We start from the raw sequence: 24,391 nt of genomic DNA, 5'->3' as shown, positions 1-24,391 counted from the left end.
AGTCTGTGCTCATGGTTGGAAGGAGTGCGATATGTATCGCTCTGGTGGTCATGCATTTGAATACAATACCCCACCGCTTCTCGGTTCCTCTTCCTTTCTTTATATACAACGGGCCAAAACAGTCCATGCCTGTGGAGTGAAAGGGCTTGTCGCCGAGTCGGAGGCGACAGGGAGGTAGGTCAGCCATCCGGGGTATGCTGGGCTGCGCGCGCCACTTTCGGCAGTCTAGACAGGTTCGCTGGAAGCGTCGCACTGCTTCTCTCCCTTGAAGTATCCAATATCGACGTCTGATCTCCGCGAAGACTCTCTCTGCTCCTGCGTGGTGCACATCCTTGTCGTATTTCTTTATGATCAGCTCTGTGACCTTGTGTCGGCTGTTCAAGACTATCGGGTACTTAACGTCATCCGGTAGGTCGGGGGCTCTCCGCAGACGACCACCCACTCTGATGAGATTATGGGCGTCACTCTCGGGTGCCAGGTGGAGCAGTCTGCTGTCTGATGGGACGGGCTTTCCTCCCTGTAGACAGTCTAGCTCATCGGGGAACAAGTCTCTCTGGGCTCGTTGTAGTAGAAGAAGTTCTGCTTCTTCGTAGTCAGCTGCTGAAATGTCAGTGGTGGGCTGAATCTCTGGGTGGTGCCACAGGAATGTCTTTAGCTGCGCACTCTGTAGGGTGAGGCAATCATCTATGTTGGGGTCTGTGGAGGCGACTGTGCTCAATCCACAGAACATAAGTTTCTTGTTTTCAGCCTCCTCTTTACTCGCCTCCCGTGGGGTGGGCGTAGGCCACTCTTCTTCCGGGAGCTTGAGGAACTCTGGTCCGTCACTGTAGATGTTGTGACGGGTGAGGTCATCTAGGGACATTCCCCGGGTGATGACGTCAGCTGGGTTGTGTTTGGTGTCCACATACCGCCAGCTTGCTGCTTCTGTTAACTCTTGAATCTCTGTGACTCTGACTCCCACGAAGACCTTGTATCTGCATGAATCAGACTTGATCCATGTGAGTACTGTCGTAGAGTCTGACCACAAGATTGTTCTTTGCACCGGGATGGTGAGTTCACGTTGGATTAACGTGGCTAGATGCGCTCCTGCTAGGGCTGCGCAGAGCTCTAGACGCGGGATAGATTGTTGCTTTCGTGGGGCTATTCTTGAGCGAGCCAGGATGAAAGCGGTGTGTATCTCTCCTCCCTTCTCTTGGGCACGCAAGTAGGCCACAGATCCATAGGCTACTTCGGAGGCGTCGCTGAAGACGTGTAGATCCATCTTGCATGTCTCTGGCCTCACTGTGGGTGGGAAGTAGTTGCGGCGTATGTTGACGCCTGGGAGTGAGCGGAGTTCCGTCTCCCACTCTCTCCATGTGGAGGCAAGGTGTGCGGGTATTGGGTCGTCCCAGCCCTGGTCCTTGTCCCATAGTGCTCGTACAGTCATCTTTGCCCTGGTGGTGTAAGGTAGAATACATCCCAACGGGTCATATTGTCTGGCGAGTCCGTCTGGTGGTCGGTATCGCCGTCCACCTTCCCTGCTCCGTGGTCAGGGGTTTGTGTCTATAGTGGAGCGAGTCTGTTTTGAAGCGCCAGACTAGTCCTAGTGTCATTTCTTGGGCTTCTCCTGGGATGGTCGCCATCCAGGTCTCGCTACTGGCTGCCTTGTCCGCGGGGGAGAGGCTGCGCAATACTTGCGGGTCGCTGCTGGCCCACTGCCTGAGATCAAAGCCGCCTTTGATCAGGGAGGCGCGTAGCTTGAGTAGGAGAGCCTCGGCTTCTTCTTGGGTCGAAACGCTTTGTAAACAGTTGTCCACGTAGAAACTGTTCTTCACACTGTGTCGGACCTCTTCATCTGCTGCTGGGTCCTCTGCGACGTGTTTCTGCAGTGCAAATGTAGCACAGCACGGGCTGCATGTGGTTCCGAAGGGGAGGACTTCCCATTGGTAGATGGCTGGGTGCTCATCTCCGATCCTCTCTCTCCATAGGAACCGCAGTAGGGGCTTATCCTCCTCCACTAGTCTCACCTGCAGGAACATCCCTTTGATATCCCCGCTGATAGCCACCTTGTCCTGGCGGAAGCGTAGTAGAGAGGGGTAGAGAGTAGAGAGGGGCCGAGTGTGGGGCCGGGCAAGAGCTCTTTATTCAGATTCTGGGATCCGATCTGGTAGCTGCAGTTAAACACAATGCGATCCTTGCCGTTGTGGTGGACCTTGTGGTGCGGCACGTACCATGATTAGGTCGTCTGATCGGCCTCTTTAATGTCAATCTTCATTACGTGTCTCGCTGTGATTAGCTTCTCAATCTCAGCGTGGTACACACTCTCTTGAGCGGGGTCTTTGGCTAGGCGCCGCTCTGTGTTCAATAGATACCGCTCCGTAGCTTCTTTCGTGGCGTGAAAGGTGGGCATTCCCTCTCGCCTCAGGAGTGGAGTTGCGTATCTCATCACTCCGCTGACTGTGACTCTCTTTGTCCCTTGCTCGAGGAGGTTTATGGCGTAAATGTCTTCTTTAGAACGAATGTCTTTCTTTTCGTTCTTAAAGGGCATTGTCTCTAGTGTCCATAGCCTCTCGACATGCTGCAGGAGAGTGGTGTCTTCTTCTGTCACTCTGGAGTGGAGGCAGCTAGTGGCTGCTGTTCGGTTGAGAGATTTAGCGAGGGGGCCTTGTAATGTCCATCCTAGGCAGGTCTCGACTGCTGCAGGACAGCCTCTGGGTCCTGTATGGACCCGGTCTATCGGGACTATGAGGTCTGCATGGTCGGAGCCTATCAGCAGGGTCGGGGTGGCGCCGTCTATGAGCGGGATAGGTAGTTGACACAGGTGCACATATTTATCCATCAGTTTGGCGATGGGGTAGGTGTACTGTGATAGTCCTATTTCTTGGCTGGTGAAAGCATTTGTAATCCTATACCGTCTCTCTGGCTGCCCGCTTGCTGCGATAGTGAAGGAGACATTCTCGCCTTTTATCGTCTTTAAATCTCTTCTTATTGTCCGAATCGTCATCTGGTTCTCGCTCCCCCGCAGTCCCAGCTGGGCCGCAGCGGATGCGAGGAGAAGGGTCTTCTCTGACCCGTCATCAAGGACGGCGTAAGTGTCCATGACTTTATCTTGGTGGCTCAATGTTACACGGACTACCTTTAAGAGCACCTGGGCGCCGCTGCTGCTGGCGGGGTCAATGTACATGACACTTGCCTTTGTGCTGCTCGATGGTGCAGGTGCAGGCTTTCTTCTGTTACTGTCGTGTAGGACATCTAGGTGGGCTCCGTCACACCGACTGCACCTCTTCTTTAGGCGGCACTCGGCTGCCATGTGACTGCGCGCACATCGGTAACAGCGCCTGTTGGACTTTATCCATTGACTCACTTCTTCTGCATTCATCTTCTTGAACAGGTCACATTGTGACAGCCAGTGTTCCTTCTCGCAGTACGGGCACACCATCTTCCACTTCTCTTTTCTCGAGGGGGTACTGTGGTTCTTACTGCTCGGTACTGATTCTGATTGGTGCATGACAGTCACTGATCCTCTTCCATCGTTTACTCTCCTAGGTCCCTCTCTGGAGCTTGGTGTGCTCCGCACGAATGTGTCCAAGCGTAGGCTGCTGACTTCTCTCGTCAGGAAGTCGGCTAAATCGAGGAGGGATGGTTCGGGACCGTTAGGATCACGGTGGTCTCTTTGCCGCCTAAAGCGCTCTTGTCTGGCGGGCGGCAGCTTCTCTAAAATCCTCTTGACGTTAGAGTTGGCGTATAGCTCGTGCATACCCTTTTCTCGTTGCGCTCCCAGCATCCCTACCAGGGACTGCACTTTTATAGACAGGTCGTCTAGTGAGCGATTGTCTGTTGCTGGGGGTAGGCGGTCAATATGCCTTATCTCTTGGATTACGTAATCCCATATACGTCCATATCTCTGGTCCAGCGCTGCTAGAGCCGCGGTGTATGGGGTCGTAGAGGTGGCATAGGCTAGCGCTATATTGTGCGCTCGGGGTACTTTCAGGTGCTTCAGTAATATTGCATACTTGTGGCGTTCGTCAACGACATCCACCATCATTGTCTCTAAGCACATCCGGAGCTCCGTGTACTGTGCTCGATTCTCATGGGTGAAGTCTGGAAACGTCGGTGTGCCAATGTATGGCGCCGTGGATGGCTGGCACATCGGTGAGCGTTGGGAGAGAGGCCTCCTAGGCGAGTCTCCTCTTGCGCCTCTCTGTGGGCTGGTACCGGCAGGGTACCATGGCCCGCTGGTCCAGGTGCTGTTCCTCGGGGCTGGTCGTGCGTCATGCTCACCCGTGAATAGAGTCGGGGGTCTGTAGCGCAGCGCCGCGGGGGTATAGCCTGGGCTGTACTGGACCTCCTGGTCCGGTGGAGTACTGTGCTGTCGTCGGGCTTGGTTCTCCTCCTCTCCCTCTTCTTCTTCTGTCAGGTCCTCTAGATCCTGTAGTCGTTTATTTAGCCTCTCCGCAGTGTATGCTGCTCCTTCCTTGTAGCTGGGTCTCGCTTGGACCGGTCGGGGAAGGGGGTCTGCGGGGGGTATAGGCTCTCTCTGGTGGTCAAGTTCAGGGTCGCTTGGTCGGTTAGGGGATGCTGCCCTTGACTGTTGTCTCGACGAGGCCCTTGAACCCCTGGCGGAGGGAGAGGGTTTCAAGTTTCAAGTTTCTTTAATAGTTGTCATACAGAAGTACAGAATACTTTTGTACAAAATGCTTCTTACTGTTGCGCTCCAGAGACTGTGCATGACAAGATAAGTATGAAATAAAAACATAGTAAAAATTAGAAGAAAAAAAAAGAGGTCACAGTGTTCAGTTTAGACATATGTACAATGTTCGTAGACGTAGTTACCATACAATATACAATACTGTGCAGTGTACTAATATACAATACTATATAGTGCAAGGCATAAATGGACGAGGTGCAGTTTAGGTACAATTCACAGTAGGTGTACGAGTTGTAGTGCAAATCCTTTATCAATAAATATAAAGTGTAAGTGTGTTTGTGTGATCTAAAGTGTGGAGAGTGGGTGCTGCAGTGTGTTGTTTGTTTGAGTGAGTGTGTGTGTGCGTGTGGGTGTGTGTGCTGTGTGCATTTGATGGTTGTTGCATAGTGATTATTGTTCGTTTAGCGATTATTGTTCGTTTAGCAGCCTGATGGCCTGGGGATAGAAGCTCCTTCTGAGTCTTTCTGTGCTCGCCATAAGACTCCGGTATCGCTTGCCTGACGGCAGCAGTTCAAAGAGGCAGTTGTTCGGGTGGCTCGAGTCCTTAATAATTCTCTTAGCCTTCCCCTTGCACCGCTTGTTGTAAATGTTCTGGAGGGTGGGAAGCCCCCCTCTAATTGTGCGTTCGGCTGAACGTGTCACTCTTTGTAGTCTGCTACGGTCTTGTGCAGTGCTATTCCCAAACCAGGAGGTGATGTTGCCGGTCAGGATGCTCTCTATTGTACATGAGTAGAAGTTCCTAAGGATCTTCTGACTGACTTGGAACTTCCTTAGGCGCCTGAGGAAGTAGAGGCGTTGTCGTGCCTTCTTCACAACACTGTCAATGTGTGTGGTCCATGTCAAGTCCTCGGATATGTGGGCTCCGAGGTACTTGAAACTGTTCACTCTCTCAACACTTGGGTGTTGCCTTGGTGATCAGCTGCTCCATTAGCTGCGCTTGTAGTCTGTCGCGCTCGCCCTGTAGTCTGTCGCGCTCGGCTTCGCGCTGGATGAGAGCGATGTCGCGCTCTGCTTCTCTTTGGGCACCGTCAGCGGCGCGCTGGGTGTCGGACCGGTTTCTTGCCATATTCTCTTCCGTCTGAAGGCGTCTCATCTCCAGGCGTATGTGCTCTTCTTCGCTCCGTTGCTGTGTTTGGAGTCGATCGCGTTCACCCTGAAGTCGATCGCGTTCACCCTGGAGTCGATCGCGTTCGGTAGAGGCTGTCAGGCTGACGAGGAACGCCTGTGACAGCATCCTCTCCGCCTCGCTGGGGGAAGACGCTTGTAGAGGTGAGCCGCTCCTGGCTGTACTCGTTGGGGAGTCCTGGAGCTCTATCTCCTCGGCGCTCTCCTCATCTTGTTCCGTGCAGGGTTCCACCTCTGGAGGGTTGTCTTCCTCCCGGAGCTGGTCGGGGACTACTTCTTCGGTATTGGCGGGGGGTAAAGGCATGTCTGTTCCCTCCTGGTCCCCACCGTGAGCTTGGTCAGTTACATTAGAACCCACTAGGGCCTCTGTGGTCGGGGTAACCTGGTCGTTAAGGTCAGACATAATTTTACTTTCTACTTTTACCGCGTTTACCGTCTGTAGAAGGCTAGGTAGTTGACTGACAGCGTAATCCTCTAAGTACTGAGGTGTCTGTCGTCTGCGCCGCGGGCGTTCTACGTTAGGAGGACCGTTTCGTGGAGTGTTCATCATAGGCCATTTCAATATTAATAACACTATATTAATATTACACTAGTTACCCTCCGGCTCGAAGGACCAATTGTAACTGAGGGGTACAATTCCCTGACTGTATTGATAAGTATGGTATCATTAAATCACTACCGCTTGAAGTACTTTAACTTCTGGCCATACAGTACACGATATCTAAGTATGATGAACACTTTCCCACATATGAAATCAGGTCCACACAAATATAACAGTCGAAGGTTTAATATAGCAAAAGGTATATACAACATTCACTTAATTACATTTATGATTTGAATGCACTTGTAAGGCAAATGAGTATTTGTAGGCAAATCAACACTGAATGTCCAATCTCTGGTTACGCAGGAAGCAAGTATACAACCTGGTTCTTTAGGGAACTATAGCGATGGTACTTAAGGATTATAGCGGGATACTAAAGGGGTCCTGCTGGTTGTAAGTCAGTAGGGGGGGGGGGGTTTGGAGAGCCGTCAGCTGCATCCCATCTGGCCAACGATTCCTGGGGAGAATTCAGGTACAGAACACAGTGCCCGCAGGATCTTGATCCACAGATGAATACACTTGGGCCCTCTTGTAGACGGTAGCTGTAGGCTGTAGGTCCACAACGAAGGAGAAGCGAGGCGGCCTCGGTCTGGGTTGAGCGCCGTCTCACCTGGGCTCCTCTTGGGGGTAATTCCAACACTCACCGGCGTTGGCTGTTATCCGCTCCACAAATCAAAGCACCCAAAGCAAATAGATATTCCATGCCGTATAGGCTCAGCAGTCGTCCGGGTAGGTAATCCAATGTGCAGGTCCCCCTCGGTCCTCGTCTAGAACTCCTCGGATGCAAGCACCACACGTGGTCTGCCCAGCCTGGTTAAGCTTCTAGATAACACGAGGAGGCGATGGGGGTGCTACTCACTTTAGAACTCGATACCGCACGATGCACCATACCTAATAGACTATTATTAACTTAATAGAAATACGTCCCACTCGACGGTACAGTGCCAAACTATGACAATTCAGCTATGAATTTACACGAGGTCTCAATGCCTATTCTGGGGCCAAATAGGCCATACTGCACCACACGTGGGTCGTGGGTGAGGCTTCACGTCTGTTACTAGGTTGGAGGGTAAAGGACTAATGGACTAAAAGAAAGTTCTACTTTACTTGCGCCATATTTATATGCACGGTGAACAAATAGTACCATTCGTATTTCGGTAGCCGTATTCCTACGCGGAACCGGGGCTAGTTGGGACATGTTTGTCGGCACTATTGAACTTGACTCAAGGGGCCTGTCTGCTGGCGCCAGGTTCTTGTCCAATGAGAGAATGAACTATTATGGGCTGTAGTAGACTAAAGGGATATTCAGTGTATATGTACAAAGAATATACAAGGGATATCAAACGATATACAAATACTATTAAATATATATCCATAAATAAATATATATATTCGGTTTAATCTGATCCTTCACAACACTAATGATGTCTCCTCAATGTTCAATGTTCAATGCAATGTTCAATGCAAGTAAAGCACTTTAAAGGGGAGATGAAGCAGTGAACAATGTGATCCTAGTTTGTTTGTTGTGTACCTTGTGTCCTTTAATAAAATGTGAAATCCTGCTTATTTGTCTGAAAAATCAAATATAATTTCCCTGTTTTCGCCATGGGCGGCGCCATTTTGTTGCTGACGTCACGGTGTTGGTTTGGTGTATACACTGCTGGTTAGCTGCCTATAGTGAATGGGTCAGTCAGTAAATAAAATGTTGCCTACAAAACAACGGGACCGCAGTGGTTCTTTTTGTATTGCTCCTGGCTGTTCAAACTAATTTTACCGTGTGAAAGAGAGGAAAGTTGGTTAATTTCCACAAACTACCAGTGAAAAAAACACTGTTGTTGGCACGTTGGCTCAGGCTGGCTGCACTCAGGCGGTGCGACCAGCCTGTTGGACAGGGAAGGAGGATCTGCAGCGAACACTTCATTGCCTCGGATTATGTTGTTGGGGGTGGGAGGTTTGTCCAGAAGACCACTAATCAGCTGAAGCCGGACGCGGTTCCCTCGGTCTTCGACAGACAGACCGGCCCAGGCAGTTCAGCGTCGCGGAGCATTCAGCCTGCTGGCTACCTAGCTCCACTTCAACCAGCGTCGCGGAGCATTCAGCCTGCTGGCTACCTAGCTCCACTTCAACCAGCGTCGCGGAGCATTCAGCCTGCTGGCTACCTAGCTCCACTTCAACCAGCGTCGCGGAGCATTCAGCCTGCTGGCTACCTAGCTCCACTTCAACCAGCGTCGCGGAGCATTCAGCCTGCTGGCTACCTAGCTCCACTTCAACCAGCCGGGCGTCGGGAGCTCCAGCAGCTTGTCGATGTGCTAATAGCCTGGAGCTAGCTACCGTTAGCTTGCCGAGGCTCCAGCACACCGACAAGCTGCTGGAGCCAGCTACCGTTAGCTTGCCGAGGCTCCAGCACACCGACAAGCTGCTGGAGCCAGCTACCGTTAGCTTGCCGAGGCTATTAGCACACCGACAAGCTGCTGGAGCCAGCTACCGTTAGCTTGCCGAGGCTATTAGCACACCGACAAGCTGCTGGAGCCAGCTATCGTTAGCTTGCCGAGGCTATTAGCACACCGACAAGCTGCTGGAGCCAGCTACCGTTAGCTTGCCGAGGCTATTAGCACACCGACAAGCTGCTGGAGCCAGCTACCGTTAGCTTGCCGAGGCTATTAGCACACCGACAAGCTGCTGGAGCCAGCTACCGTTAGCTTGCCGAGGCTATTAGCACACCGACAAGCTGCTGGAGCTCCCGACGCTCGGCTGGTTGAAGTGGAGCTAGGTAGCCAGCAGGCTGAATGCTCCGCGACGCTGGTTGAAGTGGAGCTAGGTAGCCAGCAGGCTGAATGCTCCGCGACGCTGGTTGAAGTGGAGCTAGGTAGCCAGCAGGCTGAATGCTCCGCGACGCTGAACTGCCTGGGCCGGTCTGTCTGTCGAAGACCGAGGGAACCGCGTCCGGCTTCAGCTGATTAGTGGTCTTCTGGACAAACATCCCACCCCAACAACATAATCCGAGGCAATGAAGTGTTCGCTGCAGATCCTCCTTCCCTGTCCAACAGGCTGGTCGCGCCGCCTGAGTGCAGCCAGCCTGAGCCAACGTGCCAACAACACTGTTTTTTTCACTGGTAGTTTGTGGAAATTAACCAACTTTCCTCTCTTTCACACAGTAAAATTAGTTTGAACAGCCAGGAGCAATACAAAAAGAACCACGCGGTCCCGTTGTTTTGTAGGCAACATTTTATTTACTGACTGACCCATTCACTATAGGCAGCTAACCAGCAGTGTATACACCAAACCAACACTGTGACGTCAGCAACAAAATGGCGCCGCCCATGTTCATAAATGCTACATAAATGGACATTACAAATCGTTTTTTCTTAGAAACGCCTTATTTTTATAACGTGATTTTTTCTGTGGTTTATCTAAATACGAATTTGATGCTATGACTATGTGTTTATCGCTATGCTTCATCTCCACTTTAAACTTTAAGTATGACTAAATGCTTTCTTGACTATATATATAGTAACTGTTCCAAAATGCATAGATTTCTATGTATTTTAGGGGTTTGGGTGGCTAGCTCTTTTTAATATAAATGTCAGATTGTTTTATTTATTTCATAGATTTCTATGCATTTCAGGAGTTTGGGGGGCTGGCTCCCCAAAATAATTAAATAACATAACCCTAACCTAACCCTAAAACCGAAATAAAGTAAAAAAAAAATAGTTACAAAATCCACCCATTTTCGCCCACAAACCGCTTCATACTTTTTGGTGCCCTTCTGTGCCCTACTGAAGTGCTGGGTCTAGATACGCCCCTGCTTTCAGCGTGATTGTTTATTATTATTAATGCAAACCTCTCTGATCAATATATCACCCATACTACATAAAGCATTTACTGACGATCACGGAATTATAAATGACCCCCCCCCCCCCCCGTTCATCCGCGCATGATGAGTCATAACGTTTAGGATCATGTACAGTTGAAATTTTTTATATAGCGTGTATCGGCAACAAACGGCAGTTGATAATCTATATATGCGTTTATGCCTATAACTCACGTTCTAGGAATTACTGCAGAAAACGATAAAAACATATTTATATTCTAGACTGTATTTTCGTATGAATCTATGAATGAAAAAGTATAACGTTCCTACATCCTGAACGATAGATAATCGATGTTGAATGGGCCATAGTAATCTATTAATCTATTTTTAGTGCTGCTTATAGTTTTTAATATGCTCCCTCTGTACAGCACTTTGTGCCCCTGTGGCTGTTAAAGCGCTTTATAAATAAAGTTGGATTGGATTGGATAGTAATGTCAATTTAGCAATACAATTTAAAAAGTTATAGCCCTGCAAAGAAGGTGAACATCTCCATAGGCTTAGAGTGGTGGCAGAGAGTGGTATGAGAGGGGCAAACTGCGTGGCAGTAATGTTAGTCATTTCCTAGAAAACAATTGAAAAAAAAGTTGATAAGTCATCCTGCACACGGGGCAAATTCTGAATCCAATGACATTTACAGCACATTGTAACTAAGCTAGCACTTGGCATCTTTAACTAAATTGAACAAATGTTCAATGTTAGCTTGCTAGCTAATGTTACTAATGTTGCATAACGTTGCTAACATTAGCTTGCTAGCTAATGGGTTGACCGTAAAGCACATTCAGCGATATTGGCTACTGTAAACGCCAATCAATATCCATGACAAGTCCCTCCCTAGCTTCCTGTTTTATACTGTGTATTATACTGTCCTGTCCCACCTGTCTCACCCTCTTCTTGTTCTTTCTCTTGCTCTTGCTCTTCTTCTTCTTCTTCTTCTTCTTCTTCTTCTTCTTCTTCTTCTTCTTCTTCTTCTTCTTCTTCTTCTTCTTCTTCTTCTTCTTCTTCTTCTTCTTCTTCTTCTTCTTCTTCTTCTTCTTCTTCTTCTTCTTCTTCTTCTTCTTCTTCTTCTTCTTCTTCTTCTTCTTCTTCTTCTTCTTCTCTCACCTGGTTCAGCTCATCACTTCCTGTTGGATCTGGTGGTGTCTCAACTGGACAAAAGTGCTGAGCTGGAAGTGACTCTGAAGACTGAGAACCTGGGAACAGAACAGAGACTCAGGCTGTAAGTAACTCACAGATAAAATGAGATCAGATGAGATGAGATCAAATTAGATTAGATGAGACTAAATGAGATTAGATGAGATGGTAAATGGCTGCTTTTTTATATAGCGCTTTTATCCAAAGCGCTTTACAATTTGTTACTCACATTTTACCCTTTCACTCACATTCACACACCGACGGTGGAGGCAACCATGCAAGGTGCCAACCTGCTCGCGTGTATCCTTTTTACAACGCATCTGCGTTTCCGGCGCTCTGATTGGCCAGGTCATGTGACATGTGCGCCCAATAGCGTGTTTGCCCAATTCCGCGTCAAACAGCCTGCAAACTACCTGGCGTTCTATCGCCATGCTCTAAGACAAACTCTAACCTTAACCAACTTCAAAATTAGTGCCTAAGCTTAACTGGCGAAAGAACTTGCCATCACGCTCTAAGACAAACTCTAACCTTAACCAACTTCGAAGAGTGCCTAAGCTTAACCAGTGTAGAAACTTGCCGTCCCACGATTGGCGCTCATGTCACATGACCTGGCCAATCAGAGCGCAAAACGGGAACCCGGAAACGGCGATGCGTTGTAAAAAGGCTTCAAGCAACCTGCTCATTGGGAGCAATTAGGGGTTAAGTGTCTTGCTCAAGGACACATCGACATGCTGCCCGGGAGGAGCGGGAATCGAACCGGGCACCTCCGGATTGCCAGATGACTGCTCTACCTCCTGAGCCACTGAGATGAGATTCAAATAAATTAGATTAAATTCAAACCTTTATTTATTCTCGAAAGGACAATTGAGGTCACCCTCATTTTCATGTCGTCGAGACTTACAGACATTTCAATGCATCAATCTTTTACAATATGTACATAGTGATACAATACACAATACATTGTTTATATAGTAATAAACATAGATGAAGTGCATTAAAAGGAAGAACACCATATCACTTGTAAAATGCACTAATATAAGTAAGTTAAAAACAGTTACAGCCTGTGCAGGCAGGCCAGCAAGTAAGCCTCCAAACGTCCCCTGCGAGAGCTGAAGAGACTTCCATGTATTAGGGGCACTATAATGACTTTTTCAAGTTTGGTCTGTATATAAATGAGACTAAATTAGATTAGATGAGATGAGACTAAATTAGATTAGATGAGACTACATTAGATGAGATGAGACTACATTAGATGAGATGAGACTAAATGAGATCAGATGAGACTAAATGGGGCATCTGGGTAGTATGTAGAGGTAAAAACACTTTTCTACCTGCAGACGCCCGGGTTCAATTCCTAGTTGGCAGTGTTCACGGGTGTGAAGCCAGTGGGGTATGAGTCCTGGTCGCTGTATTAGCGACTCAGGATTAGGGATTTGGGGGGAGATGGCGTGAACCTCTCCCAGTGAATCTCCCAGTGAAACTGGGTAGTTGTGTGGTCGTTCGTAGCTGAAGAGGTAAATTTGTTCCGAGAGGAGTTGGCAGTTTCTATTCTGAGCAGATTATGTATTGTACATGTTGTACATGTTGTACATGCAGGAGACTCAGCCAGTTCTCAGTACAATGTTAGATCTATGCAAAATGCCTGTGTATGCAGAAATGTGTGTGTGTGTGTGTGTGTGTGTGTGTGTGTGTGTGTGTGTGTGTGTGTGTGTGTGTGTGTGTGTGTGTGTGTGTGTGTGTGTGTGTGTGTGTGTGTGTGTGTGTGTGTGTGTGTGTGTGTGTGTGTGTGTGTGTGTGTGTGTGTGTGTGTGTGTGTGTGTGTGTGTGTGTGTGTGTGTGTGTGTGTGTGTGTGTGTGTGTGTGTGTGTGTGTGTGTGTGTGTGTGTGTGTGTGTGTGTGTGTGTGTGTGTGTGTGTGTGTGTGTGTGTGTGTGTGTGTGTGTGTGTGTGTGTGTGTGTGCGTGCGTGCGTGCGTGCGTGCGTGCGTGCGTGCGTGCGTGCGTGCGTGCGTGCGTGCGTGCGTGCTTGCGTGCGTGCGTGCTGCATGTATCTCATCTTGAGACAGTAAACACATACTGTACTGTATGTAAGTAGGTAAACCTTTATGGAGCATCTTTCAATACAGTCAAGGAATACTTGAAAAGGAGCAGAGCTTCTGCACACATGATCCTTGCAAACCTTTTAATATGTTGTCAAGCTTTCAGTCTTACATGACCTACATTACCTACATATCATAAGTCAGGACATACTGTGTACTCAAGGCAAATATATAGACAGGTATGTAAGCACCACCTCTTCTAGAGCACCTCTCAATCAGTAGAGGCTGTGCATGGAATGTCTGTGTAGTTCTGTCTTACAACATAGCAACCATTGTTTTGTACAGTACATGGAAATGGAAGAGACAACAGTCGCTATGTACAAAACAACAGTTGTCATGTGTTGATAATATATACGTGGGGCGACAGTGGCTCAGGAGGTAGAGCAGTCGTCTGGCAATCCGGAGGTTCCCGGTTCGATTCCCGCTCCTCCCGGGCAGCGTGTCGATGTGTCCTTGAGCAAGACACTGAACCCCTAATTGCTCCAGATGAGCAGGTTGGCACCTTGCATGGCATAGTCCAGAACACCAAACCCCTACTCGTTTCTCTAGCTGTTGCCAAGAAAACTATCCTCTTAACTCTTATGCCCCCCTAACGATTTTGCAGAGTTGTCACCTTAGTGCATGAAAAGATTGCATCACGTTCAAGGTCATAAAAAACTTAATTTGTAATATTTCGTTCCAATTCTTTTTTTATGAATACCACTATGAACCTAACTCAACATATCTATCAAAGATTCCAAATATTTCCGTTTGTAGGGTTATGGTTAGGGTTAGGGTTAGGGTTAGGGTTAGGGTTGGGGTTAGGGTTAGGGTTAGGGTTAGGGTTAGGGTTGGGGTTAGGGTTAGGTTAGGGGACTGTTGAGCAAGTGTTGGGGTGGGCACGGGCACAGGGATGAGATTTTACCTTCTCCTAATCTTTCTGTCTGGGTAACCCTAACCCTAACACTAACCCTAACACTAACCCTAACCCTAACCCCCTAATGGCAAGAAATAAACCACTATGGACGGTTTGAAAGCTAATATTGTTAACTTTTGTGTTAGAGGGTTTCAAAATCGAATCTTTTCAAATTCTGTGAATATATGGAAAAGAAGCAAACGGACACAATTTCATGACATAATAATCAACACAGCCATCGTTGTACACAGAAACACACAAAAATATAGGCAAAAAACACAAAATAGTCGCTAAGGGGGCAGAAGGGTTAAACTGGAAGACAAGAAAAAATGTGAATACTGGGCAATGGTTGGGCCTTCTCTCAAAATACATATCACAGGAAACAATCTCAACCGTGGATCACATCGAAGTCTCACAATTTAATAACATCTGGGAATTGCTTGTGGATAATCTAGGCTCCTAATCATAGGAGATTGACCTGTGAGCCATCCACTCCATAACCCACCCTTCTCTCAATCCCCCTCCTCACCTGCTACTTTACTTACTCCCCTCTCTGCCCCCCCCCCCTTTCCCTTGTCATGTGTATTCGTTGTTGTCCTTCATTGTCCTTAGTTGTAATTTGTTTGTCAATGTCTAGTCTGAGTTCCCCCCCCCTCCGAGAGGGCAATGAAATATATTTTTTAAATATTTTTCTTATTTTACCACACTTTTTATAAAATGTTGTACTGTAAATAGTTAAAACGTATAATAAATAATAAAGTTGTACAGACAGATACATTAAACAAATAGCACACGGTGTCATGAATAACATACGGCAAAGAGTACATATTTACACGAATAAATACTAACAAAAATAATAGTTGGTTTCAGGTTGGTTGTCAGTTTGGCCATGGGTAGGTAGGGAATTTTTTTTTTTTTTTTTTTTTTTTTATATTCTTTCCCACGGCAACTATGGATAGGGAATTTCTTTATTTAATTAACCCTTTCACTGCCACACGACAGAAGGTTAGCCCTTTACTATCACACAACCGACGGCGATGCTCCATCATTAGCATCATTAGCTCCGCGGATGCTAAAAAAAAAAAAAAAAAAAAAAACGGATTTTTTTTTTTTTAATATATAATTTTTTTTTTAAACTCATAAAATATATTGGGTCGCACCTAAATCGGCAGGGTCGGTCGGCAACCTGAAACCAACCATTATTTTTGTTAGGCCTAAGCCGTCATAAAGTATGTGTACCAAGTCCCAAGAAGAATCTTTAATTTACAGCATAGTCCCTTGTGTCAACATCCTCATTTAAATCCAATGGATGTAGATCAAGATGAGCTCCCTCTGGCACAGCTGTTTGTCAATGTCCCCTCCTCTTGGAAGCTCACTGTTTTCAATGCCCTGGAAGTGTAAACAGCCAATCTGATTCTCGTGTGTGTGTGTGTGTGTGTGTGTGTGTGTGTGTGTGTGTGTGTGTGTGTGTGTGTGTGTTTCCAGTCAGACAGGCAACACAGTGTACAGGAGAGTGGTGGCTCACCCTATGGCTCTGTGTGAGATAGACTCGATTCTGCTGAAAAACACAGGGGTGCGGTTCTACCGGCAGGGAGACGTCCACATAGTGTCTGTCTGCCTCTCGGAGTTCCCCTCCGTCAGGTATGTAACGTTACGGACCCTTTTGTCTCTGATTATACCCCTGAAACGACAGCGAATGTATAATAAAATGCAGTAAAAAACAATGACATTGGGATCACAAGACAGGGAGAATATATACAAATAAAATAAAATTATAATAATAAAATGATATTGCCACAAGACATTTCTTCCCCCAATCCCACCCCCCACCCCAGGACCCCAGGACATCTCGGGACCGAACACCCCGATCTCGCTTTGCTGCTAGTTCATGGACTTTACTCTCCCAGCTGCCGATGCCCACAGACTAATGTTAGATTCCCTGACTCCAATTACCCGAGCTGTGGAGATCTCTAAATAAATTACATCTAAGAATGTTAAGGCCCAATTAATTATTGTAAGCTTGTCAGGTTGTTTCCATCTTACAGCTATCCGTTTTTGGCTGCTGTAAATCCATCCAAAATTAGTATTTTTTGCTGTATAGGAGCCGGAAGCTGGGAGACATCATTCAGGAGTAGCATTGTTGTGGATAGTGGTATTGTCAAAGAACATTATGTCCTGAACGTCAGCAAAACAAAGGAGATGATTGTGGACTTTAGGAGGTCGGGGGTCAGGGACTATAGCCCCCTCAGCATCGACGGGGCACCGGTTGAGAGAGTGAACAGTTTTAAGTACCTCGGAGCCCACATATCCGAGGACTTGACATGGACCACACACATTATAATATAATAAATGCAGGACCTGCTCAGAGGTCTTTAATTGGCATGCAATTATCCTCAACACACACACACACACCGGAACACACACGCATGCATTGTCTCTGTAGGATCGCCGATGCGATTAGTCTCTGCGATTAACCCATCCCGTCGTCCTTCCCCCGGGAGCAGACAGGCGTCAACGTGAGCCGCGCCAGGGGACCAATCCAAGTGCTCCTGTCCGTCTTCGTCAAGGACACCACAGCGTTTGCGATCTGTTGTTGTGCATATTTTTCCATTGGGTTTATCTTATCGGGGGGGAAACCCTTGCGAGCACGGGGAGAACATGCAAACTCCACACAGAAAGGCCTGGGAGATACCCCACCTGGGTACCTGGCATCATGGAAACCTGGTGCCCAAGCGGGAATCGAACCCTGGACCTTCTTGCTGTGAGGCGACAGTGTTAACCACTACACCACCATTGACAGTGTTGTGAAGAAGGCACGACAACGCCTCTACTTCCTCAGGCGCCTAAGGAAGTTCCAAGTCAGTCAGAAGATCCTTAAGAACTTCTACTCATGTACAATAGAGAGCATCCTGACTGGCAATATCACCTCCTGGTTTGGGAATAGCACCGCACAAGACCGAAGCAGACTACAGAGAGTGGCACGCTCAGCCGAACGCACAATTGGAGGGGGGCTTCCCACTCTCCAGAACATTTACAACAAGCGGTGCAGGGGTAAGGCTAAGAGAATTATCAAGGACTCCAGCCACCCAAACAACTGCCTCTTTGAACTGCTGCGGTCAGGCAAGCGATACCGGAGTCTCATGGCAAGCACAGAAAGACTCAGAAGAAGCTTCTATCCCCAGGCCATCAGGTTGCTCAACTAACAATAACACTATGCAACTGTAGTAGCCGGTTCAACGCTGAACCTGCATACTACTTCGACCGTGCCTTGAGTGGGAGTCGAACCCCGGGCGTCCGCACCGGGGCCAGCATCGCAAACCGCTGCGCCAAGAAAGGAATTCCCTTCTAAGCGCTCAGTTTGGATGCCTCTGGGGAGTGAGTTTTACTTCTATGTGCCGTAGTCACACTATCGCGGCACATATCCGTTACATTCACCCCCCCTAAACTCACACCACCCAAGGCATCCGGGTCTACGGCACCACTGTAGCCGGTTCAACGCTGAACCTGCATACTACTTCGACCGTGCCTTGAGTGGGAGTCGAACCCTGGGCGTCCTCACCGGGGCCAGCATCGCAAACCGCTGCGCCAAGAAAGGAATTCCCTTCTAAGCGCTCAGTTTGGATGCCTCTGGGGAGTGAGTTTTACTTCTATGTGCCGTAGTCACACTATCGTGGCACATATCCGTTACACAACAACCATCAAATGCACTCACAACTAGGGATGGGAATCGAAAACCGGTTCCCGTGTGGCTCCCGTGACTTTCGATTCCCTTATCGCTGCCAGGTTTTTTCTACAGTTGCGCAATAACGTTAGCGTTAGCATGTAGCCATGGCAGACTCTATTTGATTCCTTACGGGCTCGAAAAATTGCCTGGGTTTTGGTAATATGCTCCCGAAATGCTCCCGCTGTTTGGCTACTTCTATGTGCAGTGAAAACTACTTGAATGCTTTAGAACCTAGTCATTGATTTAGTTCAGGGTGAGCTCAAATTAGCCGCAGAGGTAACGTGAGCTAACGCTATTTAATCAAGCTCTCAGAGAGAGAGAAACAGCTGACAGCGGATAGTACAGGTACAAATACAGTAAAACAGCGGGTGGGGGCTGTTGTGTAAACCTTGTACTCTTTAGTTCACATATAATAAGACTGAGAGTCTCCGTTGACTGTTGTTTACTAGTCGGTAAGCCAGGAAGTTCCCGTGGTGCAGCATACAATTGTGTCCGTGTAGCAACACAAGCCAATACAGGACGGGGCCCGGGGAGGTGTGTGTGTGTGTGTGTGTGTGTGTGTGTGTGTGTGTGTGTGTGTGTGTGTGTGTGTGTGTGTGTGTGTGTGTGTGTGTGTGTGTGTGTGTGTGTGTGTGTGTGACAGAAGTCAGAGGAATAACGACCTGTTATTCAATAGATTAAAGTAGTTTAAGAATAAAAAAAAAAAACATTTTAAGAGATTCTCAAATACATTATTTTATTTAAGTGTAGGCTATAGTTAATGTTTTATTTTTTACAGTTTTTGTATTTTTCTGACATGGGGGCTCAACAATAAATGACAATCAGAAATGTCAAGTTGCATGTTGTTATTCTAACCAGCTTAGTTCTGTTGCATTTCCAATTTATTTATTTAATGGTAAATGGTAAATGGCTGCTTTTTTATATAGCGCTTTTATCCAAAGCGCTTTACAATTTGTTACTCACATTTTACCCATTCACTCACACACCGACGGCGGAGGCAACCATGCAAGGTGCCAACCTGCTCATCGGGAGCAATTATGGGTTAAGTGTCTTGCTCAAGGACACATCGACATGCTGCCCGGGAGGAGCGGGAATTGAACCGGGAACCTCTGGATTACTAAATTATAAATTGATCAGGTATCGATAAGGGAAGCGATAAAGAATCGAATCGATAAGCAGAATCGATAATGGAATCGTATCGATAAAATCCTATCAATTCCCATCCCTACTCACAACACACACATCCACACGCACACACTCACTTTAAACAAACAACACACTGCAGCACCCACTCTCCACACTTTAGAACACCTAAACACACTTTATATTTATTGGTAAAGGATTTGCACTACAACCCATACCTCAGTACACCTTACTGTAAATTGTACCTAAATTGTACCTCATCCCATCTCTGCTTTGCACTACATAGTATTGTATATTAGTATTGCATAGTATATTGTATATTGTATGGTAACTCAGTTACTTCTATTCTGCATCGAACATTGTACATATGTATATACTGAACACTGTGTCTACGTACGTGACTTCTATTTTTACTTCTATTTTTACATGCTATACTATTTTATTTCATACTTATCTCTTGTCTAGCACAGTCTCTGGAGCGTAACAGAAAGAAGCATTTTGTATAAAAGTATTCTGTACTTCTGTATGACAACTATTAAAGAAACTTGAAACTTGAAACTTGAGAGTTTAGAGGTTATGGCCTTCCAAAATCGAGCGAACGGTGGAAGTCTCTTGCCGAAAATTGATTTTGTTCGAATCTGGGCGCAGACAACGGGAGCTGATATCATTATAATTTCTGAGACTTGGTTAAACAAATCTATTTGCGATAACGACATTTCCATTGATGGCTATAATTTAAGTCGTACTGATCGTCCTAAACGTGGTGGTGGCATAGCTGTCTATGTTAAATCCAAATACCACACCAAAGTGTTAGTAACGAAATCTATACCTAAGCAGTTCGAAATAATCGCCTTACAAATTGAATTATCAAAGGGTTGCAATGTCACGGTTGTCGGCTGTTACAGACCTAATTCTGCTGTAAAGGAAACGTTAGCCGCAATATCTGACATTATTTCCCAATTAACGGACAATGAAATAGTCATTGTTGGTGATTTCAATTGGGACTGGTTATCTCCGGCGTCAGATGAATTTAAAGCATATTGCAATTCAATGAATTTTACGCAATTAATACTCTCCCCAACTCGCCCAAATCTGAAATGTCCTGAAAAATCTACACTTATTGACTTGTTCTTAACAAATAATCCTCATAAGTATACATCGATAGGCATGTTTCCTAATGACGTGAGTGACCATTGTGTTATTGCGGGTGTTAGGGATACAAAGATATCGAAGTCAAAACCTCGCTACATTATTAAACGTGATACAAAGCACTTTTTTGAACAGGGATTTTGGCAGGATATGTACCTAAATGATTGGAGCAGGGTCTCTTTAATACCTGACGTTGAATTAGCATGGAATCTCTTCCTGGATATGTTTTTGCCAATTGTAGACAGACACGCCCCCTTTAGGAAGTATAGAGTTAGGGGCAGGGATAACCCCTGGTTTTCGAAAGATTTATCCAACCTCATACGAGAAAGAAATCTCATCTGGGCCAAGGCAAGGAAGGCAAACTCTGAAGCTCTCTGGACCACTTTTAGATGTTTAAGAAATAAATGTACTTCCTTAGTAAAGAAGGCCAAATCAAGTTTTTATCTCACTCTCACAACAGAAAACCTAAATAACCCACAGAAATTTTGGCAGACAATCAAATCCTTATCCCCAAATAGCACAGCTGGTCTTCCACCCTGTATTGTATCTGGTATATCTACTGTGTATGAGAAAACTGAGATGCTCAACTGCTTTAACAAACACTTTGTCTCTTCTGGGTTTCTCTTTGATCAAGTAACAAACAATACCACAACACAGGTCCCACTTGAAACTGAGCCCCCATCACATAATACATTTGATTTTCAGCCCTTCTCTATTGGTGAAGTGCATAAAGCCCTTAAGAATTTGAATCCTAAAAAACGAGCTGGGCCAGACAAACTGGATCCCTATTATTTAAAGCTTTCTGCTGATTTTATTGCAGAACCTCTAACTTATATTTTTAACTTAACCTTGACTTGTAATGAAATACCCAAGATTTGGAAAAAGGCTCATGTTCTACCCCTGTTAAAAGGTGGTGAGCCTTCAAACCCCAACAACTACAGGCCAATTTCTAATTTGTCAGCTTTAGCCAAGATACTGGAAACTCTGGTAAGTAATCAGCTGAAGGAGTTCTTATATAACAATGCTATTTTATCTTGTGATCAATCTGGTTTTAGGAAATGTCACAGTACCGTTACAGCAGCTACAAAGGTAGTAAATGACATAATTGGGGCTTTAGATAGGAAACAACATTGTGCTTCCCTTTTTATTGATTTTTCAAAGGCATTTGATACAGTGGACCATAATATAATGAAGCATAGGCTAATTAATGTAGGACTGTCTGACTCTGCTGTTGGCTGGTTCTGTAATTATCTTGCTGACAGGACTCAATGTGTTCAGGCTGATGGTTTTTATTCTGATGTTTTATCTGTCCACAAGGGGGTGCCACAAGGTTCTGTTCTAGGACCATTGTTATTTACAATCTATATCAATAATCTAGGCAAAAATGTTCCAAATGCAAACTTTCATTTTTATGCTGATGACACTGTCATTTACTGTTGTGCTAATACGTTGACAAAAGCTCTGGAAAGTTTGCAAAATACGTTTAAAGAAATAGAATCCCAACTTCAGCAACTAAAGCTTGTTTTAAATCCGGAAAAAACAAAAATGATGATTTTTACTAAATCCAAAACAAAAATGCCTTGTCTTGCCTCTATACACACATCGCAAGGCATTCCTATTCAGATTGTGTCGACTTTTAAATACCTTGGCTTTTTACTTGATGACAGCTTGTCTTTTAAACCACACGTTGAAAGCCTGGTCAAGAGGCTAAAAGTGAGGTTGGGTTTCTTTTTCAGAAACAAATCGTGCTTTTCTTTTAATGCAAAGAAGCAACTAGTTGCTGCCACTTTTTTACCAGTATTAGATTATGGTGATGTTTTATACATGAATGCCTGTTCCACCTCACTACACATGTTGGACACTGCTTACCATGGTGTATTAAGATTTATTTCTGGATATAGATCACTTACCCATCATTGCACTCTGTATGCTAAAGTTAACTGGCCGTCCTTGACTGCCCGTAGACTGCTTCATTGGTACACCTTCATTTATAAAGCAATTATTGGTCAGCTCCCTTTTTACCTCGGTTCATACCTCACCATCACATCAAACCCATTTTACAGCTTACGATCCCAGGACTATTTATATGCCTCAGTACCCAGAACCCGCACAGAGTTTGGGAAAAGGGCCTTCATGTTCTCTGCTCCCTCTGCCTGGAATGGACTTCAAAAAACTTTGAAACTGCAGGCCCTCACTACCATATCTGATTTTAAAGTTCAAATTAAGGGCATTTTAAAGAATGAGATGGGAGAATGTCGATGCTTCACTGCATAATGTGCTGTTATATTTTATATTTATTAACTTGACCTTCTCTCCCCAGCAACCTCCTGCAAAGCCTCACCTTCCCTCCTCTTTCTACCTTTTTACCCTACCCTCCAATCTCCCCCAATCCCATTCAATCTGATTTGCTGCAGCTCAAATGTATCCCCTTGCCCCACTTTGCCTTTTATGTATTTTTGTATGTTTGTTTTTTGTTTTTGCTGCCATTTTGGCCAGGTCTTGCTCGAAAAAGAGATCTTTGATCTCAAGTGACTACCTGGTAAAATAAAGGTAAAATTAAAAATTCCCAAAACATGTGGAGGAAGGTGCAGTGGCTCCCAGGGCACACATCGTGCACCGATAGTCAGCCAGAAGACTCGTCATACAGTTTCCTAGGGGTGAGATATGTTCTATGAATATAGTTGAAGTAAATTTGCTGATGATTGGGGTTACGGGAGGCTAGAGTAATGTTAGTCCAGACTTCTCCCCAATCGAACTCAGGATCTAGTTCTGGAATATCTTCCCACCAAATTGTATCTAAGGGGAGGTTCTTATTATGTGGACTCGAGTAAGAGTATATGAAAGTCTGAAACTAAGCCCCTTGAGGTTGTTCTGTCTGCGATGACTCTAAAAAAGGGTTGATGTAGTGGCTGACCCCACGGGACCCCATGCGCCCTGAGTGCCGCCCTTAGTTGTAAATAAAAGAAAAAGAAGGTAAGGGGAAGGTCATAGAATTCCCTCTCAAGTCCTGAAATGTGTGAATGCCGGTTTTATCATAAACATCCCCCAGAGTGTGGATTCCTTTCCTCTCCCATTGACAGTTGTTAATGGGTTTATGCCCAATAAGTAATTGTTGGCTATGAAATATTGGCCACGTCTGAACCACATGGGAGATGATAGGACCAAATTGTAGTTGGCATTTTTTTAGTGTTGGAATAGATTATCAACTTAGCTTGGCCTAATGGTAGAAATGGTCGACAACCACGCCGTTTAGCAAGAGTCTTCGGTAGATTCTGGGGGCCGCCACACGCCGTCCAGAAATCCCTCTGCCTCAGTCACCGACCCGGGCCTCCTCCTCATCCCCTGCTTGGTAGAGTAGAGTCGGCCTGTAGCCCAGCTGCCACAGCTCCGACATGGCTTCCATGTAGTCTTTGCGTTGAGCCACAACCTCCGGTGGACAGTCCTCACAGAAAGCGACGCGATGGCCTCCGCATAGTAGCTTGCCCTCTTTAGCTCTGTACGTCCTCACTCCATGACACCGGAAGCCCCCGCGATGTCTGAGTTTTTATTATATATATTTTTTTTTAATAAATCTTATCAAATTTGCTGTGAACATTCATGGCCCCTAGAGGAAAAGAACGCTATTGATTATGGTGACCCCATGACCTTTCTACAGGTCAAACCCTCAATATGAGCATATCTCTTGACTAGTTTGTTGTACAGTCACGAAAATTATACCCAGAGATGAAGTCCACCAAAACCTGCTGTTTGGCATCTAGGGACAAACATCTTTAAATGTGTAATTTAGATAATGGTAATTTATTATTTAGTCATTTAGTTCAGCGGTTCTCAACAGGGGTGCCGCTGGGAGAACTGTGTGAATGGGCATATTGGGCATAAACCCATTAACAATTTGAGATTAAAAAAAAATAATAAATAAATAAAAAATATTTAATTATTTTTGGATTACAGAAAATTATCACTAAAGT

General features: G+C 46.0%; 1 protein-coding gene across 1 annotated transcript in view; it reads left to right on the top strand.

The window, feature by feature from the left end:
• Positions 1-24,391, top strand: part of pla1a (phospholipase A1 member A) — a 66,365-nt gene that overhangs the window by 33,175 nt on the left and 8,799 nt on the right. Inside the window, exons 9-10 of the mRNA XM_084314713.1 lie at positions 11,395-11,500; positions 15,893-16,048. Coding sequence (XP_084170839.1) covers positions 11,395-11,500; positions 15,893-16,048 — 262 coding nt within the window. The remainder of the gene's footprint in view (positions 1-11,394; positions 11,501-15,892; positions 16,049-24,391) is intronic.

Source organism: Notolepis coatsorum (assembly GCF_963971535.1).
Source record: "Notolepis coatsorum genome assembly, chromosome: 5".
NCBI classification, from domain to species: domain Eukaryota; kingdom Metazoa; phylum Chordata; class Actinopteri; order Aulopiformes; family Paralepididae; genus Notolepis; species Notolepis coatsorum.
This window is presented reverse-complemented; position numbering and strand designations above follow the sequence as displayed.